At 43.0% G+C, this 24,049-nt stretch overlaps 1 protein-coding gene and 3 non-coding genes across 5 annotated transcripts; all 4 read left to right on the top strand.

The window, feature by feature from the left end:
- The first annotated feature begins 16,010 nt into the window (after positions 1-16,010).
- Positions 16,011-23,454, top strand: Rpl5 (ribosomal protein L5). Of its 2 annotated transcripts, none has more exons than XM_052199643.1 (8): positions 16,011-16,128; positions 17,323-17,392; positions 17,482-17,597; positions 18,823-18,957; positions 19,236-19,438; positions 20,305-20,482; positions 22,690-22,778; positions 23,301-23,454. In XM_052199643.1, the coding sequence occupies exons 1-8, from the start codon at positions 16,126-16,128 to the stop codon at positions 23,398-23,400; spliced, it is 894 nt and encodes a 297-aa protein (XP_052055603.1). In that variant the 5' UTR covers positions 16,011-16,125; the 3' UTR covers positions 23,401-23,454. The 2 variants fall into 2 exon arrangements, with proteins under 2 accessions (XP_052055603.1, XP_052055604.1); XM_052199644.1 differs by having other exon boundaries at positions 20,305-20,483; positions 22,694-22,778.
- LOC127696874 (small nucleolar RNA SNORD21) lies at positions 20,143-20,236 on the top strand. The gene has a single exon (XR_007980325.1). It is a non-coding gene; the product is annotated as a small nucleolar RNA SNORD21 (small nucleolar RNA).
- Positions 20,773-20,901, top strand: LOC127696876 (small nucleolar RNA SNORA66). Its single transcript, XR_007980327.1, has one exon. It is a non-coding gene; the product is annotated as a small nucleolar RNA SNORA66 (small nucleolar RNA).
- LOC127696877 (small nucleolar RNA SNORA66) lies at positions 22,849-22,977 on the top strand. Its single transcript, XR_007980328.1, has one exon. It is a non-coding gene; the product is annotated as a small nucleolar RNA SNORA66 (small nucleolar RNA).
- Positions 23,455-24,049: the final 595 nt, after the last annotated feature.

Raw genomic sequence — 24,049 nt, 5'->3', positions numbered from 1 at the left:
TCTTGCTAGAAAGATCACCCTGAAGGAAGAAAGCTGTAGCAGCTGTATCAACAAGGGTTCATTCTGAAAAACTCCCATCCCATTCATCTGTTACTGTTGCATTTCTTTAAAAACATCTGTTTTGATATTCATATGTATATAGTGTGTGTTTGGACCAAGGTCAACCCACAGTCCTTCCCCTCCTATGTCTCCCTTGTTTACCGAATCCCCCCACATACACACAACTTCATGTGTTTTTTTCTTTCTCTCTTTCTTCTCTTCAAAATATGCACTGAGTCTATTTAATGCGCACAGGTATGTGATCATTTACTGGAACACATATACTTCTCAGTGTCACATTCCCTCATGCCCAGAAGCCATCAACTCCCAGTAGTTCCTCAAACAGAGTCCATGCTGGGACTTGGGCTGTCCTGAGCTTGTGCAGATCCTGTGCATGCAGTCTGGGCATGTGAGCTCTTGTGTGCGTGCTGTCAGGTCCAGCAGACACGGTTTTGCTGCAGATATCTACTCCCTCTAGATCTTACGATCTTTCTGCCTTCTCTTCTGTGACGATCCCTGAAAAGCTCATTTTACATTTTCTTCCATCGCAAAAGTTACATATAAGTTTTCTTTCTTGCTTTTCTTTATTGAGACAAGGCATAACTCGGTAGTCCAGGATGACTTGGAAATCCCTACCACCTCCAGGTCTCTCATTGAACCTGGAAGTTGTACAGGAATGTGTGGCCAGGCCTGGCTTTTCACATGAGTGCAGGGATCTGAACTCAGGTCCTCAGGGTTTCAAGGCCAGCACTGTGTCAGCTGAGCATCAACTCAGCTGTGTTTGGAATGTTTTCTGTGACAACATTATAATTAAATTAGAAGGCAACAAAAAAGGTTTTCTACCTCTTTACATATTTGTGCTTTTAAGATAGTGTACTAATAATGACTTTAGTGTCATTGTGACAGAACACCGGCCCAAACAACGATAAAAAGGAAAGTTCTGTGAGCTCATCCTTTCAGAATGATATCAATCCATCCTACAGGGAAGGCAAGGCAACTGGAGCAGCTCGTGTGTTTGTGGGAGCATGAGGAAGCAGAGAGCAGAGGGGGTTAAATCAGGACAAGGATAGGGGTTAATTAATGACCTGCTTCCATCAGCAGTGTTCAATCAGGTACCTCGTAAAAGCTCCCCACAAGCTGGGGTCTGAGTCTTCAACCATAACACATAGAAAGGCTACCAATTCAGTCTCTAAACATCTTGACCTAGGAAGTAAACTAAATAGTTACTGTTTTTAACAGTAACTTTATAGCATGGACTGTAAGATTGCTAACTGCTGATGTCATGAAATAATTGGACAAAATGTAGCTGTCACTTGGGTTGTAGTGTAAACTTCTTTGTCAAAACAATTTGAATAAATTCTTTCCCCTGTTTTAGGAGACAGGTTCAAGAGCATTCACAAAGCAACAATGTAAGTACTCTGACAGCAGACTGCAAGTGCTTCCTTAACACAATACTATGTAACAGTGGAAGCAAGCAACTGCTCCAGCCAACAGTAGGAAGGAACCATAGAAATGAGTGACTCAAGATCTGAGAACAGAACAGTGATGAAGACTCAAGTTTCTTCCTGGTGTATTCCATGGGCTGCAGCTGAAGGGTCACCAGGACCAGAAATCAGAGCAGCCAGTAGCAATCCAGTGAGATCTCTCGGCTGGTCAGTTTTATCAACAAAGCTAGACAAACCTGGGAAGAGGGAGTGCCTCTATGGCCTGTAGGTGTGGCTGTGAGGCCTTTTCTTTTCTTAGGTGATTACTTGATGGTTACCATACACATGCTTTAATGTAATTATATTATGTTTTGATATAATTATATTATTTCTCCCTTACCTCCCTTCAGACCCTCCTGTATACCCTGTATACCCCTCCTTTTCAAATTCATAGCCTCGACGGGTGTTGGTAACACACGCTTTTATTCCACTTGGGCAAAGGCAGGTGGATCTCTGAAAATTCAACCAGCCTAGTCTACAGATGGAGTTCCAGGACAGCCAGAGATACAGAGAAACCCTGTCTCAAACAAACAAGCAAAAGCAAATAAAATTCATGGCCACTTTTCTCATTAATTGTGTGTATATGTGTGTATTCTTAAATACATAAGCACTTGTGAGACATTTTCTTAACTACTAATTTATGCAGGGGGATTTATGCAGGAAGTGGGCCTGAGGTGTATTTAAAAAAAAAAAAAAAGATAACTGAGCAAGTCAAGGGAAGCAAGCTAGTAAGCAGGTTCATCTGCAGTCTCTGCTTTAGTTATTGCCTGGAGCTCCTGCCCTGGCTGCCTTCAATGATAGACTGTAACAAGCTGTAAGCTGAAATAAAATCTTTACTTTTATTTCATTATTACATTCAGTCATTGTTTTATAACAGCAACAGAAAGCAAACTAGAATAGACTGTAACTTTTTTAAAGATAGAAGACAATTTTTTAGGGAGTTTTTATAAAGAACTAAGTAATACCTTAGGAAATACACATACCCAAACAAACTATTAAAAGGGATATAGACTATGCATGGTAGCACATGTTTATAATCTCTCTTTCTATTTTTTTTTTAATACAGGGTTTCTCTGTGTAGCCCTGCCTGTCCTGAAACTCACTCTGTAGACCAGGCTGGCCTCAAACTCAGAAATCCACCTGCCTCTACCTCCCAAGTGCTAGGATTAAAGGCGTGCACCACCACCTCCCGGCACACGTTTATAATCTCAGCAATTAGGAAGTGGAGGTTGGAAGATTAGAATGCCAAGGCCAGCCTGTGCTACATAGTGAGTTTCAGACCAACCTACAATACATGAGACTCTAGCTCAAATAAGAAAGAAAACAGAAAAAAGAAAAAAGAAGGAAGGAAGGAAGGGAAGAAAGAAAGAAAAGAAAAAGCACAGGAGAATACCTGTGTTTGATTAGTGCTTCTTGGCCCCAGGGAAACAAAACAAGTTGATAAAAGAATGGCCCAGGTAGGTACAGTACTATTAGTTAGGTCAGTACAGTGATGTTCCTTGGTTAGATACCATGATGTTCATCACATTGAGAGTAGATCAGTTCTAGATTCAAGGCCATTTGTTCCATTAACTTTTTTTTTTTTGTTTTTGTTTTTTTGGATTTGGTTTTTCCGAGACAGGGTTTCTCTGTGTAGCCGTGGCTCTCCTGGAACTCCCTCTGTAGACCAGGCTGGCCTCGAACTCAGAAATCTGCCTGCCTCTGCCTCCCAGAGTGCTGGGATTACAGGGGTGCTTTTTTTTTTTTTTAAACAGGGCTGAGGACTGAACCTAGGGCCTTGCGCTTGCTAGGCAAGCGCTCTACCACTGAGCTAAATCCCCAACCTCTCCATTAACTTTTATTATAGATAAGTATTCTTTTTTTGTAGAAACTATTTTATACTCAAAACATTTAAGTTCATGAACCAAAACATTTAATGATTTTTATAAATTATACTGAAAGAAAATCCCAGAGACTAAAGATTAAAGAATCAGGACCCTTGGACCATAGGGCCTCCTGTTGTTCTTAGGACAGTGGTTCTCAACTTTCCTAATGATGCGACCCTTTAATACAGTTCATCATGTTTTGGTGACAACACACACCCCTACTGAAAAATTGTTTCTTTTGCTACATTGTAACTATAATTCTGCTATTGCTATGAATCTTAATGTAAATATCTGCTACAAAGGATATCTGATATGAGACTCTTTTGTCATGGTTTGAATATGCTTGGCCCAGGGAGTGGCACTATTTGGAGGTGTGGCCTTGTTAGAGTAGGTGTGTCACTGTGAGTGTGGTCTTTAAGACCCTCATCCTAACTCCCCGGAAACCGGTCTTCTAGCAGCGTTCAGATAAAGATATAGAACTTTCAGCCTCTCCTACACCATGAGATATATACATGAGGTATATATCTGTACATGCAGGCAAAACACTTATACACATAAAAAAAGAAGTATATAAGTCTTTTTAAAATGTATATGCTTGGACTGCAGAGATGGTTCAGTGATTAAGAGCGCTGACTGCTCTTCCGAAGGTCCTGAATTCAAATCCCAGCAACCACATGGTGGCTCACAACCATCTGTAGTGAGATCTGATGTCCTCTTCTGGGGTGTCTGAAGACAGCTACATCAAGCGGGGCAGAGCAAGAGCTGGGGAGTTTGCTCAGTGGTTAAGAGCACTGATTGTTCTTCCTGAGGTCCTGAGTTCAAATCCCAGCGACCACACAGTGGCTCACAACCATCTGTAATGAGATCAGATGCCTTCTTCTGGTGTGTCTGAAAACAGTTATAGTGTACTTACATATAATAAATAAATAAATCTTAAAAAAGAATGTATATGCTTTCACTTGGGAGGCTAAGGCAAGACTGTCTCAAGTTCAAATCCACCATGAGCTACATAGTGAGTTTCTGGCCAGTCTGATTTAGGCTGAAGGGAACACCCTCCCCCCGACCCCCCCCCCCACCCCCGTACATCATAGGTTGTGCACAAACTACACCCAAACACCTGTTTTCACAGAGAAATCCTTTATTAACCAGGGAAGAAAAGTTGAAGTGGCTGCTTTCTGACTCAAGCAGAAACGACCTTGCAGGTTAGCTTTAAAGAAGAGAAAAAGGGAAGAGCTGTTAGACTGGCCTAGGATGAGGTTATATTTTGATTGGGCATGTTAATTAGGTGGACCAAAGATGGCTTTTGATTGCTGAACTTCAGTGCTTTGACAGCTAGATGTTGGTAATCAGTCAGGAGGAAGTAGCCAAATAAGGGGAAAGACAGTGGTGGCTAGCTTTAGGAATGTAATCTAACCTTTTTTAGTTAGGCAGAGAGAAAAGGGGAGAAGGGCAAGGCTTGCAGGCTCGAGCTGGCCAAAGTCCCTTCATAGACTGTGAATCTTTGTCTTTAAAGTGGGGGAGGGGGATTGCAGGGAGGCTGGGAATGTAGCTGCATTGGCAAAGTGTCAGACTAGCATACAGAAAGCCCTGGGTTCAGTTGCTATGTTGAAGTTTCCTCCTGACTGAAATATTCCCTCCAGGAGGCAGGGAGAGGATCACGAGATTCAGGTGGACAAACATCGCATATCTGTGAAAGCAGAACATTGCAAGATTGTCTGTTGAAGGCCCCTCCCCTAGATTTGTGGAAAAGCAGTAAACAGTCTCTGAGGAAGGAGACTCTGACCTGCAGAGTTGCTGAGAGAAGATCTGTTGGGCTGTCTGCACAGCGTGCTGAGCACTGGGGAGAGGAAGACGCCTTGGGTTGTGAGGGATCTGTTTTATTTCTTTTTTCTTCCCTCCCCCCCTCCCAGACAGGGTTTTAAATCTGTAGCTCTGGCTGTCCTGGAACTCACTAACCACTCTGACCACTGGCCTCAGACTCACAGAGATCCCACCACGGCCTGACCACGTGATGGGATTAAAGGTGTGAGCCCACCACTGCCTGTCAAAGCAACTGCTTTGAGTTTTCTGTTCCTGGTGAGTAACCCCTCTCCCATACTTCTGCCTGTAAGTAACTCTAGTACAACTCATTGGTTCAGCAAGTTAGGCTTTTGGCACATGTTTTTCTTAATCAAGGTTCCCATTGCTGTGATGAGACACCATAGAGAAAAGCAACTTGGTGAGGAAAGCGGTTTTTTTGTTTGTTTGTTTTTTGAGACAGGGTGTTTCTCTGTGTAGCCCTGGCTGTCCTGGAACTCACTCTGTAGACCAGGCTGACCTCGAACTCAGAAATCCGCCTGCCTCTGCCTCCCAAGTACTGGGATTAAAGGCATGCGCCACCACTGGTGAGGAAAGGGTTTGTTTGACTTATGATTACACATCACAGTTTGTCATTAAAAGAAAGTCAGGACAGGAACTCAAATAGGGCAGAAGCCTGGAGGCAGGAGCTGATGCAGAGGCCATGGGGGGATGCTGCTTACTGGCTAGCTCAGCTTGCTTGCTTAAAGCATCTAGGACCCCGCGCCCAGGACTGTACCACACACAGTGTGGAAGGCATCAAGTGCTAATTAAGAAAATGCTTTGTAATCTTGTTTCAGCTGGTTCTTCTGAGGCATTCTTCTCATCGGCCTCCTCCCTCTCTGATAACTCCAGCTTGAGTCAATGGGCATAAAACCTTCCAGCACAGTGCAGATGTTACTTTGTTTTTGATAGGTTCCTTTTCTGAGGGGACTAGAAATGTGTGTGCTATGTCTCCCCAGGAAGTCTCTCACAGAACACCCCGGGAGCTCATAAACCAGAAGGATTGGAAAGTCAAGGCTATCCTCCATTACAAATGGCATTCTAAACTTTGTCTCAAAACAATCCATAAGTATCTAGTAATAAATTTTAAACCAAGGACCCATGAGATCCCTCAAACACTGGACCACCAAACAGGCAGCATGTACCAGCTGACATGAGGCCCCCAACACACATACTGTAGAGGACTGCCAGGTCCGTGTTCATTTAGAGATGATGCACCTAACCCTCAACTAGAGGCCCCAGCGAGTTTAGAGGTCAGGTGGGGACATCCACGTGGAGACAGGGGGCTGGGGAGGAGGTATGGTATGTGGAACAGTCGGAGGGTAGAGAGGGGTGCAGTGAAATATGTAGTGTAAAAAAATAAAGAAAAATATTTTAAACAAAAACAACCCAACAACATTATTTGATAGTTATAGTAACTTGGAGATAGGTGATATTGTTATTGCTATTTTATAGGTTAAGAATTCTGTCTCAGGGTGCTGGCAAGAGGGCTCAGTGGGTAAAGGCAGCTGCATTTAAGACTGATGATCTGAGTGTTCCAGAGAACTGACTCTCCTCTAACCTCTGTGCGCACACACATTTACACACACACACACACACACAAATACATAAATTAAATCTAATTTTAAAAGCATCTAATAAGGGGCTGGAGAGATGGCTCGGTGGTTAAGAGCACTGATTGCTCTTCCCAAGAGTCCTGAGTTCAAATTCCAGCAACTACATGGTGGCTCACAACCATCAGTAATGTGATCTGATGCCCTCTTCTGGAGTGTCTGAAGACAGCTACAGTGTACTTACTTACATATAATAAATAAATAAATCTTTTTTTAAAAAATCTAATAAAACATAATTTGGGCTCAGGGAGTTAGTGGAACCACCCTGAAAAGTAGATCCTTTTCCTTCTCACCACTGGTACCCCTCTGTCACCCCCAGCTCCCCATGTTTGAAAATAGATGATTATTAGTAAGCATCCCCCAAGATTCCATCTGCATCCTCCTCTCCTTCCTGGTTTTCAACCCATCAACCAATAGAGAACTAGATCATTGGCTAGGTTCCTCTTTGCCTTCTGCCCTTCAGACCCGGTGCCTCCTACTGTTGCATAGTGGAACTGCAACAAGACCAAACATGATCAATGCTAATACCTTCAATAAAATTAGAAAATGAAGCCAGGCACAGTGGTACCCACTTACAGTACCAACTCTTCAGGAAGCTAAAGCAGGAGGATTTCTTGAGCCCAGGAGCTCCAAAGTTTGATATCAGCCCGAGCAACATAGTGAGACTTCATCTCGAAAGTGACAAGTATGGCTGGGCAGTGGTGGCACATGCCTTTAATCCCAGCACTCTGGGAGGCAGAAGCAGGTGGATTTCTATGTTCGAGGCCAGCCTGGTCTACAGAGTGAGTTCCAGGACAGCCAGGGCTATACAGAGAAATCCTGTCTTGAAAAACTAAAATATAATTTAAAAAAAATGTCCCCTCAGAGTTCCAGACATATCTTTTCCCTCACCTGACTCTATCTTAGAATTCCTCTCTCCCTATGGGAATTCCCCACCTGACTCAGCTAATAGGCCAGCAGCTTTTTATTGACAGGCAATACTTCCATACAATACACAAGACAGTCTCTCTACATTTCCCTCTGTTAGTCCAATAAAGGGCTCTTTCTCTTTCAATAATAAACTATTAGCAATAATATCAATTATGAAAACTTTTCTTTCTTTCTTCTTTTTTTTTTTTTTTGGAGTTTTTCAAGACAGGGTTTCTCTGTATAGCCCTGGATGTCCTTGAACTCACTCGTAGACCAGGCTGGCCTCAAACTCAGAAATCCACCTGCCTCTGCCTCCCAAGTGCTGGGATTAAAGGCATGTGCCACCACCACCCAGCTTCAATTATGAAAACTTATCAGGTAAGATTTACATTCATAATGTCAGGTCCCTTAGTATCTGATAAACTTGGATAAAGTACTTTAATTAATCCTATCTTGCTGAGTTCAGAGTTCTGCACCTAAATCAATTTCTATCATAGCTTACATTACCAACCTCAAAAACACCTCCTTAGACTTTAAAACATTTTCTTAAATCTTAAACAAATTAAGCTTAATTGTGAGACTATAACTGTTGGCTACTGGTGCCACTCAAGTGGTAGGGAAGACTTTTCCTGCAGTGAACACCCTTAGTAAACTTTGTAAACTTTTTGTTTTGTTTTGGTTTGGTTTGGTTTTTTTTCCAATACAGGGTTTCTCTGTATAGCCCTGGCTGTCCTGGAACTCACTCTGTAGACCAGGCTGGCCTTGAACTCAGAAATTCGCCTGCCTCTGCCTCCCAGAGTGCTGGGATTACAGGCTTGCGCTACCACCGCCCAGCTACTTTGTAAATTTGAGAGTTTTTAAACTCTCAAGGCAGGAAAGCTGATTTTAGGTGAAAAGTCTGAACAAAAGCCACTAATCCCCGAACAGGAAAACCCACCAAACCCTGATCTCCCCCAAGCTAAGAACTCATCAACCCTCGCCCTGTAAATCTCTGCCCTAGAAACCTCTGCCACCAGCCCCTCATGCCCCACGCCCCCCAAAAAACCCTATATAAGTCTTGCCCTGGCCAGTTCCCTGATATCTGCTCCCTGGACTCATCCTTCCTCACCTTGGACCTGCCAATAAATCTTTCATGAGACTTGCAGCCTGGTGAAACTCATCAGACGACCCAGAGAAGTGAAGAAGGAGTGTGGCTGAGACCCCTGAGCTCAGCTCAGCTGGGGAGACCCTCCAGATTGCTGCAGCGCCTCTGCTAAGGAGGCTTCTTCTCTGAGCTGTGTGGGTCCTGAGTTCCCGTGTCTCAGGACATCCTTCCCTTGGGACACTGTCCCACCTCAGAGCTGTGTGGTTCCTGGGCTTCCAAGTCCCAGGACACCTTCCCATTTGAGCAGGGAGGGCAACATTTAAAGTTTCTTTATTTAAAGAGTCCTCTAACCTCTGTTCTACATCCTATAACCTAGCATTCCATCTTTCACTCCCCTCATCTGTTTCATTCTAATTTCTCTTAAAAGGGATATACAGAATTATAATCGTTACTGAAAAAAACAACTATTTGCATGATGATAAGAGAAACAAAGTCACAAGGAATACAGATACATTGTGTCATTGCATTTTCCATTTTAACACAAAAAATAGTTTTCTTTTTTTAATCTTTCTCTCCTCCTTACAGACTTTACTTTCTTAGACTAAATATTTCTTCCTATGATTTTTTTTATACCCAGTTTCTTTTCTCTTTTATTGTTTTCAAACTTAATCCCTTACCAGTTCAGAAGTTTGGGGCTTTTCAGTCCCACCAAAGCTCCAGGAGATCTGCAGGCTCCTCTGGGCAGCCTCCTTAAATAGGTCTAGGAGGCTGCCCTTGCCAGTCTTTGAGTGGAGCCCCATGCCCACCAGGAATGCCTGTCTGCCCAGCTCTGGGAAGTCTTCCTGCCTGGGAGACATGCCTGAGGCTCCGCTTCCTCAGTAGCTACCCACTGCTCACAGTACCTCTTTCCCACCTTTCTGGATGCTTTCGAAGCTTTCTTGCCTGGCTTTCTGAGCTTTCTCAGGCCTTATGCTTGAATAACATGCCCTTTATGTGATGCCATTTGTAATCTTGAACTTTTGTACCAGACTTTTTGTTCCCAGAATAATGACTCTGAGACTTTTACATTTATGAGTTGATGCCTGGGCCATAGTGCTTTGGCTCATTCCCCAACTAGCTCATAATGTATATAACTAATTTATTCTAGTCTTTGTCTGCTACATGGTTGGTTACCTCTCCTTAGTTTCACATGTCTGATTTCCTCAGAGCTCAGGGTGTATCTCCTGCTGTGACTCTTGGCCAAAATTATTCTCTCTCTCTCTCTCTCTCTCTCTCTCTCTCTCTCTCCCCCTCCACCTTCTAATCCAGCTCATTGGCCAATCATCTTTTTATTGACAGGTGATGCTTCAACACAATACAAAAGAGATTCTCTCTACCCTCATGAGTTGTGCTCAGACTCCTATACACACATGCCATGGAACGCATGCATGTACACATAAATAAAAAATAAGATCGATAAATAAATTAATAAAATAAATGGATGCCTCCAAGAACTTCAAAACTAGACTATCATCACTTTTGATGATTCCAGAAAAGATGTACTCATAATTTAAACTTCTAATCGAAATGGAGACCCAGCAATTGTGGGCTTACCCTTACCCTACACTGCCATGGGATGCTGGGCTCCTATTATTATGTATGGTTACAAAACAAAAGCAACACATGATTATGGTCACCCTCATCACTGAATCTGCTGTGAATCAGAAACTCCTACCCCAGAGTTTACCCTAGAGTTGATACCTTCTAAGCACTAGGAAAATACCAATGCAAATTTCTTGTGCTGTGTCCTCAAAACAGAGGCAATTGTGTCTGAAGGTCATGAAGACTTTGGTTTCTGATGCTGCTGACATTTGAAAAATGCTTTTGTGTGCAGTAGGACTTGAGTAATACTTTTTTTTTTTTTTTTTTTTTTTTTTTTTTTTTTTTTTGGTTTTTTGGATTTGGTTTACTCGAGATAGGGTTTCTCTGTATAGCCCTGGCTGTCCTGGAACTCACTCTGTAGACCAGGCTGGTCTCAAACTCAGAAATCCGCCTGCCTCTGCCTCCCAGAGTGCTGGGATTACAGGCGTGCGCCGCCGCCACCACCACCCAGAGAGTAATACATTTTTTAACACAAGAGAAAATTAAATTACGGAATTCTTTCTTACATGTATGTATAAATGTACACCTCATGCATACAGTCCATCAAAAGAATATGTTGGATTCCCTAGAACTGGAGTTAAAGACAGTTGTGAGCTGCCACTTGTGTGCTAAAAATAGAATCAGTAATAGAGTGTTCTTAACTGTTTAACCATTTTTCCATCCCATGGAAAAGATTCTTAATTTATAGAGTGTCACATCTAAGTAGCACAACCTACTTCTGTTAGTTTATTTTTTTTAAGACAAGATCTCTAGCCCAGAATGGTCTTGAATTCCCCATGTAGCCAGAGGCTAGGTAGATAGATAGATAGATAGATAGATAGATAGAGATGTAGCCAGAGGCCTCCTCAAACTTCTGATCCACCTGCCTCCACTCACAAGTTCTGAGAAAAAAAAAAAACATATCCTCCATGTCTAGTTTGTTACTGGCAATTGGACCTAGGTCCTCAAAATCCATTTTTTCCAAAAAGACTGATTTGCTATATTGCCTTGTTAAAGAGTTTAAGCTTAAATATGGCATGTATGTGTGGGTGTGTACACACCATGGGCTCTAAGAGTGTATTGGGTGTCTTTCTCTGCCACTCTCCACCTTATTCTTTTGAGGCAGAGTCTCTTACTGAACTTGAACCTGAAACCAGGTATGTTCTCAAGCCTGCCTGAAATCTCAGTCATGGGAGGGGAGCGGACAGAAAGACACCTGGCATTTGCTGGGTCTTAGCCCAGCTTTCCAAAAAGAAAAAAGAAAGAAACAAAGAAAGAAAGAAAAGGAGCAGGGAGGAGGCAAGTGAGCGGCAAGCCCAGTCCTAAACATCCATTTCTAACTTGTCTCCATGTTTTAATTTCTGGTTCTAGATAAATTCCTTGTGTTAAAATAGGTAGGGTTAATTTTGACTTGATGTGAGATATTCTAGGATAGTAAAGTACTGCAAGGCAAAGCTGGTGGTGGCTTAAGTAGTTAGGAACATTTTTTTTTTTGTAATTTAAATGAGTACACTGATGCTGTCTTCAGACACACCAGAAGAGGGCTTCAGATCTCATTACAGATGGTTATGAGCCACCACGTGGTTGCTGGAAATTGAACTCTAGTTAAGAACATTTGCTACTTAACCGTGAGGATTTGAGTTTAAATCCCAGCACTTAGATAACAAGCTAGGCATGGTCTTGGACATCCTGTAACCTTGGCGCTGTTGTGGGCAGAGACAAGACGATAACTGGCACTTGCTGGGTACCAGGGCAGCCAAAAAATGTAAGTTTCAGGTTCAATCAGAGACTCTGCCTCAAAAGAATAAAGTCAAGTGTGACAGAGGCAGAGACCCAATATACTCTTATGGCCTTTGTGCATACATACCTTCACATATACGCCACATTAGACTTAAGCCCAGGTACACTCATGTTCATAATAACGGCAAGGCAAGGAAGGCACTCAAAGAGCAAATCGGTCTTTTCAGAAAAATTAATTTTTTAGTGATGTCTGCTTGTGTACTATTGCTTGCTCTGAATTATGTCAATACAAGTGTTCAAAACCGGGCTGGAGAGATGGCTCAGCAGTTAAGAGCACTGACTGCTCTTCCAGAGGTCCTGAGTTCAATTCCCAGTAACCACATGGTGGCTTACAACCATCTGATGCACTCTTCTCATGTGTCTGAAGATAGCTACAGTGTACTCACATAAATAAATAAATGAATCTTTGAAAAAAAAACAAGTGTTACAAACCCAAAAAGATCTGAATTTTAAAAGAAATTCAATTTATTTGGGTACAGGATACACATCAGTGGTCTCAGGACTCAGGTAGAATCAAAAGGATCACTGTAAGTTTGTAGCCAGCCTGAGCTACATACTGACCTCCTGTCTCAGTTCAGGGACAGGGCTGAGATGGCTCAGCAGATAAACACACTTGCTACCCCTAACCCCATGACCTGATTTTGATCAGCAGAACTCTGATACTGGAAGGAGATAGCTGGGTCTGCAAGTTGTCTTCTGACTTCACCATGCTTGCTGTGGCACACATGGGTTCTTGCAAAATAAATAAATGTAAAGAAAGAAGAAAGGGAGAAAGAGAACTTTTAGTACCTATGAAAAGTCAAGATATAAAGATAATATGAACTAGTTAATGTGCACATATATGTAAACATTATATACATACATATACAAATACACTATAAAAACATTTTGTGTGTGTATGTATTTGTGATTTTCAGAACTAAGATTGAAGCTACCCTTTGGCAGATAGAATGAAATGGAAGTTTAGCGAAGTGGGTGTGGTGAGGCCAATTTTTTATTTTTTTCCTGAGCTCTTAATGAATAAAGCTGATGATGTTTGCAATAAGGAATTGCAACCATCATGCATGATAAGTTAATATGGTAATTATGGTTTGAGTATATTTGCCTTTCAGAATAAAATTAGGAGTGGTAAAACTGAAGGACTATGAAAACTAGTGGTTTTCAACATACAACCCTTTCACTGAGGTTGTATATCAGATATTCTGTAATCATATTTACATTAAATTCATAACAGTAGCAAAGTTACAGTCAGGAAGTAGCAACAAAGTAATTTTATAGGTCACAACATCATGACAAATTGTATAAAGAGTCACAGCATTAGGAAGGTTGAGAACCACTGTTGTAAACAAATGCTTAACAGAGGAGATTATTCTGGTAAAGAAGAATCACCTGAGGCTTTTTCTTGGGGAACTAAGGAGCAAGAGCAGCCAAAGCTGACTACGAGCCAGTCTGGTGTGTCTAAGGATCTGTATCTGCTGTCATTAACAATTTTTAAATTTCTGTACTGGATTTTTAAGAGCTTGAATTTTTTTTATTTTAAAAAAAAGATTTATTTAGCCGGGCAGTGGTGGCACATGCCTGTAATCCCAGCACTTGGGAGGCAGAGGCAGGCAGATTTCTGAGTTCGAGGCCAGCCTGGTTTTCAGAGTGAGCTCCAGGACAGCTGCTCACTGGCTATACAGAGAAACCCTGAAACCCTGTCTTGAAAAAAAAGAAAGAAAGAAGGAAGGAAGGAAGGAAGGAAGGAAGGAAGGAAGGAAGGAAGAAAGGAAGGAAGAAAGAAAGAAAGAAAGAAAGAAAGAAAGAAAGAAAGAAAGAAATGTATTTATTTGATGTATGTGAGTACATTATTGCTGTCTTCAGACACACACACCAGAAAAGGGCATCAGATCCCATTATAGATGGTTGTGAGCCACCATGTGATTGCTGGAAATTAAACTCAGGACCTCTGGAAGAGCAGACAGTGCTGTTAACTCCTGAGCCATCTCTCCAGGCCCAAGAGTTTGAAATGTTTATTTCCTGTAACCAAAACAATTTTTTCTTCCTAAATAAAATAGTTATGATCAGAACCCATGGAGGGGCATGATAATTGTCATAGATAGGGTTTCTTTTGCTGTGATGAAATATCATGACCAAAAGGCAAGTTGGGGAGGAAAGGTTACACTTCCACAAAGTCAGCACAGGAGCCTGGAAACAGAAGCTGAGACAGAGGCCATGAAGAGGGGCTGCTCACTGGCTTGCTCTGCTGCTTTCTTATAGAACCCAGGATCACAGCCCACGGGTGGAACCACCCACAATGAGCTGGGCCCTACCCCATCACAACCAATCAAGAAAATGCCCTACAGCTGGACCTCATCAGGACATTTTCTCAACTCCTCTCTGATGACTCTGCCGTGTCAAATTGAAACAGAAAACCAGCTAGTACAATAACTGAGCACATTTTTAAAAATAATATTTATTTTTATTTTATGTGCATTGGTGTTCTGCCTGCATGTCTGTCTGTGTGAGGGAGCCTCAGTTGAGAAAAATGCCTACATGAGATTTAGTTCTAGGGCATTTTCTCTTGATTCTGTCTGCTGCACACACTTCTAGGGGATTCTGACTCAACCTAGAATCTCGCCACAAGAATGCTGGAATTACACGTACGTACTACATGCCTGGTTTTCCATAAGGGACCTTGGAGTGCATCAGGTTTGTGTAGCAATCACTTTTACCTCCTGAGCTACCCATAAAAATATTGCATTCTCTCTCTCTCTTGGTTTGGTTTGTTTCGTTTTTTTTTTGTTTGTTTGTTTTTGTTTTTTTTTACAAGACAGGGTTTCTCTGTGTAGCCCTGGCTGTCCTGGAACTTACTCTGTAGACCAGGCTGGCCTCGAACTCAGAAATCTGCCTGCCTCTGCCTCCCAAGTGCTGGGATTAAGGGCGTGTGCCACCACTGCCTGTATTCGAACTGCATTCTTATTGACTTTATAAAGCTCTCAGGCTTATAACCATTCTTTCATATGTTTAAATAATTGTTTGCATTTCCCCACCTCAGGTATCATCCACCCTGGGCTGGCTTCCAATTCACTGTGTAGCCTAGGCTAGCCTTGCACTTCCTGATCCTTCTTCCTCTCACTTTTAAGTGCTGAGGCTGCAGTACTAAGCTGTACACCCTGCATTGAAAGGAAACCTCTTGAGGAAGGGGACTTAAATAAACTAAGAATGATGGAGGTGGTGGTGGTGTTGGCATTGATGTCAGGAACCCTGGAGACAATGGAAGCATAAGGCTACAGGAGGGTGCAGTGGGTTGAGTTTTGTTTTTACCATGTAACAGGTAACTAAGAACTTATTGGAGGTTGGCACTCTGAGAAGTGCTTGAGAATGAAAAGTATGCCTGAAGCAGATGCCAAGATGATATGCAAAGGCGGAGACTCTTCTAACGCAAGCTTGAGTCTCTGAGGCTGACTTCCTGGCGGCCCTGTGTGTTGGGAATTTCGATATATATTCCAGAAGTAAGTCGTCATGGAGAAGGCATGATTTCAGCATAGGCAAATTCATTTTATTTAACTTAGTTTTACTCCCTCCTGATTAGAAAAAAATATATGTGGGGTGCACGCGCGTATTTAAAAACGTCCTTGCAAAAAGCCTGTATTTCCTTCTCCATCGCCCATCCCGCTTGCTTGAGAGGAGCAATCTGACATTCATCCTCCGGCCGGCAGGGGGCGATATGCCGCGCACCCTGAGGCTTCCAGCCACTCTTTCCGACGTCGCTTGCGTACTGGCTGTGCTACATACTGCGCATGCGTAAGCGACTCCGGTCTTTTTCCCCCTAACGCGGCCGACTCTGCAGGTCTGCGTGGAGCCGTGGTTGCGGGTCTCTGTTCCGCAGGATGGTGAGTCGGTATCTGGCTCTCAGGCCCGCTCGTGCTCGGGGGCGACCCCTCCTCTTGCGGATGCCCGCTCGGGGTCGGCTCGTGCGACCGGAGGGGCAGATGGCATTAGATTCCCGGTTCTGCGGCCCCCGCTCCAGCGTGGCCTAATGGCTGCCGGGTGCAAGCCGGGGGAGGGGCCGCGGCGGAGGGTGCCTGGGACGCGGCTTCCGAGGCGCCTCCGCCTTAGTCCGGAGGCTGTGCTACGGAAGCCCGAATCCCTCGGCCTCGCACGGAGCCCTGAAGCCGGGAATGTCTGTCGGTGGAGGCCGTGGCGCTGCCGCGTCCGGGGAGGGAGTGCGTGTCATTCGGGATGTGGCGGCCCTTGGCTCTTCCTGGCCAGTGTCTAGCCGTTTTCAGTGATTTGCTGAAGTCGGGCTTGAGAGGTGGGGTGCAGTTCTTCATTAGCGGGGAGCGATTGCAGATCGTGCTTTGCCTGTTGAGCCCAGTTGAGGCAGGGAGGAAGTGAGCGCTGTGTGGTTGAATTTTCTAGGTGAGGAGCTCAGTTTGTCGGCACAGATTGGCTGCCGGTGTAGTTCATACGTCCCAGAGGGTTGGCGTAGACATCAGTGGTACAGGGCGTGAAAGATTGTTTAAAGGCAGTACGAAAATGTGTTTGTACCTGTAAGTGTAGTAAGGAGCCTGTAGTTGTGGAGGGAGAGTACTGAGGCTTGGGTCGGGCCCTACTCCATCCAGCCATCTTTATGTTTTCTGAAGCTTAGTTTGGCAAAAGGAACCACTGCAGTAGCAGATCTCAGTCTGGTTCACGATCCCTCTGTCAGATATTTATACTACGATTCATAACTACAAAATTACACTTAACGGAGCAACAGTAAGATTTATGGTTGGGGGTCACCACAGCCGTATTAAGGTTGAGAAGCACTGCACTACAGGGATTCTCGTTTCCAGTCAGCATAGAAACATGCTATAAAAGTTGACAGTTGGTAATAATTTGCTTTTGAAACTTAGGCATCATATTGTTACATAGTTAAATAAAAAGCAGACCCAAACCAGGTGGTTCTTGCCTGTTAATTTAGCTCTCAGAAGCTACCAAATGCTAGGTCATCTTGGGCTACATATTTTTTCTTTCTCGAAAAAAAATCATGGGATGAAACAATTAGCAAAACACTGATAATGTTTTCTTTTTTTCTTTTAAAGGGGTTTGTGAAAGTTGTCAAGAATAAGGCCTACTTTAAAAGATACCAAGTGAGATTTAGAAGGCGGCGAGGTACGAGCAGCTTTTCCTGTTTTGAGTTTCTGAAGAATCAGCTTCTGGGTGGAACATTCCCTGGTTAATTTTTTTTTTCCCCCTTGCAGAGGGTAAAACTGACTACTATGCACGGAAACGACTGGTCATCCAGGACAAGAATAAGTACAACACACCCAAATATAGGATGATAGTTCGTGTAACTAACAGAGATATCATCTGCCAGGTGAGCTACCCTCTACATCTAAGCGGTGTGATCAGACCCCACAACTCGTAGTAACTTTGGTAGAGACAACTTTCTTGTGGTAGTAGAGATTTCAATGGTGGGGGGGGGGCACCGGTTTGGAAATCTTGACTTTGCTTAATTTCCATTATTGAATTTTGGAGAAAGGCTGGAAAACCTGTTTATGTGAGTGGTCTCTCAATTACCATAATCTCATTCCCTAACTCCTGGGCTTGTGAGCCATTTTACTGATTTAAAAAGGCTGGTAATTGTTAGGGTAATAAGATTCTTGTTGCCAGGCGAGGTGGCTCATCTGTAATCCCAAACTTTTTCTGTTTACTGTTTGAAATAGGTTTTAAAATGTACAAAAATATCTATCATTTTGAAAGCCCTTTAGAAAGTGGTAACTCCTGTATTCTGGGCTTTTACAATTCAGGACCATGATTAGCTGAAATTTGCTGGTCAGGAGATAGATGCACTGCAGATTGTTGACTGTGAAGGTGGGGTTCTCTGTTCTGGTAATTAAGGAAGACATGTCTGAGACTTGGTTAAATTTAACTCAAAAGATACTTTAATGGGACTTGACTTTGGGGAGGTTGAGAGACAGGGTCATTTTAGCTAACCTTCCTAGGCCAGCCTTGGTCTACGTGATCTTACAGAGATCTACTGGACTTTGTTTTTTTGGGGGGGGGGATCTTGCGATATAGAGAGCTCAGGCCCTATTCTGAAATATTCCTCTGCCCAGTTTGTTGACTTTTAAAGGCACCTATGGTTTTACCAGCTCAGCCACCTTAAATAATGTTTTCAGTATTTAGAAAGAGCTATTATGTAATTGAGTTCTAACGTGCCATGTATATTTTAGCAATACTTCCCCCCCTAAACCACTATGTAGTTTTTTGTTTGTTTGTTTATTTTATTTTATTATTTTTTTTTTGATTTGGCTTTTTCGAGACAGGGTTTCTCTGTGTAGCCCTGGCTGTCCTGGAACTCACAGTGTAGACCAGGCTGGCCTCGAACGTAGAAATACGCCTGCCTCTGCCTCCCAGAGTGCTGGGATTACAGGGGTGTGCCACCACCGCCTGGCAACCACTATATAGTTGATGGCCCACACAGATTAATGTTCATTGAATTGTCTCTTCTCCCCACATCTTGTTAAAGGGTGCTTAGGTGGGACAAGTGGTGAAGCATTGATAGCAACAAATTAATAACCTGATTTTTCTCACTGTAGATTGCATATGCCCGTATAGAAGGGGATATGATCGTCTGTGCAGCATATGCGCATGAACTTCCGAAATACGGTGTGAAAGTGGGCCTGACAAATTATGCTGCAGCCTATTGCACTGGCCTGCTGCTGGCTCGCAGGGTATGTACACAATGTCTGCAAGAAGGTGCCTACCTTCAAAAGAATGCCGGCTGGTTATTTGTGGTTTGCAAAGTCATTGGCAGAGAACATGGTTTTGTCAGTCTGGGAAGCAGTTGTTTGCCGTTTCTGGGTCAGTGTAGACCAGCTGGCTAGGCAGGCAACAAGGCCCTGGTGCCTAGATAAGACTGAAGAAATGTAGAAGGGGTCACATTGCTGAGCCATGAAGTACATTTAGTGACTGTATTGAGACTGTTTTAAGTTGACTTGTCTGTTCATAGCTTCTGAATAGGTTTGGCATGGACAAGATCTATGAAGGCCAAGTGGAGGTGACTGGAGGTGAATACAACGTGGAAAGCATTGACGGTCAGCCTGGTGCCTTCACCTGCTATTTGGATGCAGGTCTTGCCCGAACTACAACTGGCAATAAAGTTTTTGGGGCCCTGAAGGGAGCTGTGGATGGAGGCTTGTCTATCCCTCATAGGTAATAAATTGTATTTTAAGATTTCTGTCCTGACTGCACTATTTCCTGCTGGTTACTCATTGACTCGCAATCATTCAGTGCCTGTTCTATGTAGTTACTATACAAGGAACCTGTGTTAGGGTCTCACTCTCTAGCCTAGGCCAGGCCAGTCTGGAACTTGGGGTAATGATCTTCCAGCCTCTCCTGAGTTTTGGGGTTAAAGTCGTGTACCACTACCGCCTGGCCCTGTGCATTTTCCAAAGTTGACTTATTGGGTTAGGGGAAGGGAGCGGGGCTTCTAGAGACAAAAGCCTGAGATTTGTAAGCTTTCAGTCATTAAGATTGCTGAGTATTAGAAATGAAGTAAATTAACTTGTACTACCTCCTCAGAGTTAATGCATTTTTTTGTTGTAGATAGTATATGACTAAAGTTTTCATAAATTTCCTCTTGACCAACCTCATTGGTAGTGATTTAGACTTAGACATCACTAATTCTCATTCTAGTTACCACTGAGAGAGAAATATTTAAGGGATGCCTTTTGAACTGTTTCCTCTGCCAAAGGGCAGGGAAACTTGTGGAGGAAAGCGCTGGTGGCAGTCCAGCTCTGTGAATGCTTGGGATCAACAGATGGCTATGGCCCAGGAGCTTTGAGATACGCTGGGCAGTGCAGAAAAGCAAGTGTGATTATGGTGTTCTTTTACCTTGTGGAATTCAGATATGAGCTGCTAATGATGATACCGCACTAACTGAGCAGTTAGTAGTTGGTCCTTTGATTGCATATGATGTAATCATTGTTTCAAGACGGGACTGATGGCAGCTCCTGGAGTGAATTCCTGGGAGTGTTGTAATTTCTTGTCTGTATACTAACATGAAATTTTTATTTTAGTACCAAACGATTCCCTGGTTATGACTCTGAAAGTAAGGAGTTCAGTGCAGAGGTGCATCGGAAGCACATCATGGGTCAAAATGTGGCTGACTACATGCGCTACCTAATGGAGGAAGATGAGGATGCGTATAAGAAGCAGTTCTCTCAGTACATCAAGAACAACATAACTCCAGACATGGTAAAAATTTACCTGAACATGCTGCTCACTTAGAGAACAACTGCTTTTTTAGTGGTTGTAGTCTTAACATGTTTATTTCATTTTGCAAAATGGAAGGTTGGATGTGGCTTTGTAGGTAGATAGGCTACTATGTTGCTACTGCTTTTGAATGAAGTTAGTATATTGGTCAGGTGGGGAAAGATGCTGATATACATGGGCTTCTAGCATTTAAAGTTTCCACGCAAGTTGGTAGGGTAGGAATGGCTCCTGCGTCGCCAGCTGCATCTTGCTGGTCAGATTTCTGTGCAATTGTGCAAACTCGATCACTAGCTCTGCATATTGTGGCAGCAGCTAAGGGAACCAGGTTTGCTAGAGTAATTGTGATAGCTATGTATGAACCTCAGAAACTACTGAGGTGCTCATTCTGTCACAGTACAGGTTTTGTTTGTGTTTGTTTTAAATGGCTGCTTTATAAGAGATAAGCCTTGGCTATCCTGGAACTTACTTTGTACACCAGGCTAGTCTTGAAAATCAGAGATCCATCTGCTTCTGCTGGGATTAAAGGTGTGTGATTAAATCCAGCTTTGGGTGTTGAGGTGGGGGAGACCAGGCCTCGATTTTCCTGGATTTGTCTAGGGACTTGATATTCAACCAAGGCCACTGTTGAATTTAAAACAGTCCTGACTTAAAGTCTAAAGTATAGGGTGGAACATACTTTGTGGTTTGTGTGCTCTGGACATCATCTTACACTAAACTCAGTTTGAGGTTTGTTTTTTTGTTTGTTTGTTTGTTTTTGAGACAGGGTTTCTCTGTATAGCCCCTGCTGTCCTGTAACTCACTCTGTAGACTAGGCTGGTCTCGAACTCAGAAATCTGCCTGCCTCTTCCTCCCAGAGTGCTGGGATTACAGGCGTGTGCCACCACTGCCCGGATTCAATTTGAGCTTTTATGAAAGGGAACCTGTGAACAGTGGTTTTACTTAGGCTGTATTTCACTGCAGTCCTGTCTTTCTGGTCTTGTACTGACTCATGTGAGGCTTACTTAGAGCCTGTGGCTCTTGGGCTTTTCATCTAGTGTTTTTTATTTCGTGATGCTGAGGATTAAATCCAGGGATTTCTGTAGGGTGAAACATCTGAGCTTCCATCCTGTAGGTCATTTTATCTGGAGTATTCTATGTAGCTGCTGACCTCTCCTGCAGACTTACTATTTCTCAGCAGAGGGAATGAATACGTCCATGGCCTCATCTACATATGTGCAGCTGTCATCTCTGTTGGAAAGAACTGGGTTGTTTAACTTCTGCAGTTTTCAGAGTACATGATAGCAGGTGGAAGGACATTGGGTCTTCTGAGTACCGGGGTCCTGGCTTGAGTGAGGAAATCTGCACATCCTGAAGACTTGTCTCTTAGGGATTGGGAGAAGATGGAAATAGTTGGGTTCTGCAGTGCAATAGACCTTTCTGCATTATTTCCTCTTTTCTACCTCCTCCACGTTGAAATGAATTAGTTTAGAAAGCTGGATTACAGTCACTTTAATAAGAGCTTGCCAGGGTATCAAGTTCTTGGCATTCCTGTTCTTGAGCACCTAAACTTCTCGGGTAACAGCTAATACTAGACATTTTGGGTTACAGCCTTGAATTTTATTTTTTAAAACAAACTTTAGAATCAAAGATGCCAGTAATAAAATCTAATGGGGGGGGGGCTTTTCTGTTTTAGAGACTGTATTAGCTGCCACATACTAAAATTGGCATTGGTAGAGTGCATAGTATGTCTCTAGTGCTGGGAATTGATTTAAAAGACCTGTCACATAAGAGGGAATGTAAGTCTTGGTTGGATTTATGGGGTGATAAAAGAAATTGCTGTTACCCAGTCTGCTGGGGTACCCCTTTCTCATGCCCTTGCTCTCAGTTGTTAGTGTGTTCTTATCCCTGTATAGGTTACATCTTTTAGGCATGCATCCCCTCTTGAAAGAATTAAGGTCAGGCAGTAGACTATAGAGTATGGTGTAGTTGTACAAAAATGGGCTTGTTGTGGACACCAGGCATGGCTGTCTTCCTCAAGAATGCATGCAGGTTACTCATCCTAAACAGTGAGATGTAAGGAAAGGGTGGGATTTAAGGAGATAACACTGGCTTAGTTAAGGTCCTTTGAGGACTAGAAGCAGGTGGCACTGTACCTTACTAATAGGGCACATGAAATGAAGCCAAATACTGTTTGCTTTGCTTTGTTCCAGATGGAGGAGATGTATAAGAAAGCTCATGCTGCTATCCGAGAGAATCCAGTCTATGAGAAGAAGCCCAAGAGAGAAGTGAAGAAGAAGAGGTGTGTGGTTTACCATTCTTTAGGAAAGAAACCTGCTGCTGCATCTTGCTGGTCAGATTTCTGTGCACCTGAGCAAACTCGATCACTAGCTCTGCATATTGTGGCAGCAGCTAAGGGAACCAGGTTTGCTAGAGTAATTGTGATAGCTATGTATGAACCTCAGAAGCTACTGAGGTGCCCATTCTGTCACAGTACAGTCGTGCATGGGTTTTTTGGGGGAGGGGGTTCCAATAGAGGAACCTTTCTTTGCCTGCACCCATGACCTCCCTGAAGTCATAACATTTCTGCCTCTGCCTGACAAATTGAATACTGGGCTTATGTGTGAGCCATCATGCTCAATATGGCATTGAGGCGGTATGAGGCATGACGATTGCCACAAGTTCAAAGCCACGTAAAGGATATATAGGAAAACCATGTCTTCAAATAATGACATTTTCAACCTCTATCAAATTACAAAGGTTTTATCTTTTATTTTTCAGCTGAACTTGAGATTTCTGTCTTATTCCTTACTTTGTATTGTAGGTGGAATCGTCCCAAAATGTCTCTTGCCCAGAAGAAAGACCGGGTTGCGCAAAAGAAAGCAAGCTTCCTCAGAGCTCAGGAACGGGCTGCTGAAAGCTAAAGCAGTTTTCTATGAAGATTTTTTCATAAAGACAATAAACATTGATCAAGCAGCTTTCTCTGTGTTAAGCTGTTATTATGAGACTATAGGAAATAGTGTGGAATTACAAAGGCAAAGGAGTAGATAGTTTAATTTATTTTACCTTTTTTGTTGCACCATGACCTGCCTCTGTTGGGATTAAGGGCAAGTATCACCACACCTAGCTGAGATTTTGTTGCTCCTCTTATAAAACAAGTTTTTTTTCCTGGAAAAGCCAGCTTTCATGGGTTTCTGCAAAGCTCATGAGTGCTTGGGTTTCTTATCTTCTTGATATGAGTCTTTATCTTTCAGATTTTCAGATCTGGTAATTAGCAACATGATCATCGGGACATAGTTCATTTATTACAACTAGATGATTGGTGGAAAGAAAGTATCTCAAGGTCAATCTTGAAAGTGAACAACTGGTGTTATCCGTGGTTTTAAAGATTTGAGAGCAACAGTAAAACTCATAATTTGAGGTGAAAGGGAGGGCTGGGGCTTTTTTATGGTACATGCCAGACCTGAATGTACATAGGGAAATGGGTCAAATCAGGTTCATGTTGGGAAGTACTAGGTGCTTATGCTATGCCTTTAAGAAGAAATAGCCCTTCGTCCCACAAGAAGCAAGAAC

This window comes from Apodemus sylvaticus, chromosome 11, assembly GCF_947179515.1.
Source record: "Apodemus sylvaticus chromosome 11, mApoSyl1.1, whole genome shotgun sequence".
In the NCBI taxonomy this organism is placed as follows: Eukaryota; Metazoa; Chordata; class Mammalia; order Rodentia; family Muridae; genus Apodemus; species Apodemus sylvaticus.
This window is presented reverse-complemented; position numbering and strand designations above follow the sequence as displayed.

Bases quoted from the DNA above. Each gene is read 5' to 3' on its own strand.
- Rpl5 (XM_052199643.1), top strand. The intron at 18,958-19,235 runs GTATGTACACAA...GTCTGTTCATAG, and splicing joins GCCTGCTGCTGGCTCGCAGG to CTTCTGAATAGGTTTGGCAT. The intron at 22,779-23,300 runs GTGTGTGGTTTA...TTTGTATTGTAG, and splicing joins AGAGAAGTGAAGAAGAAGAG to GTGGAATCGTCCCAAAATGT.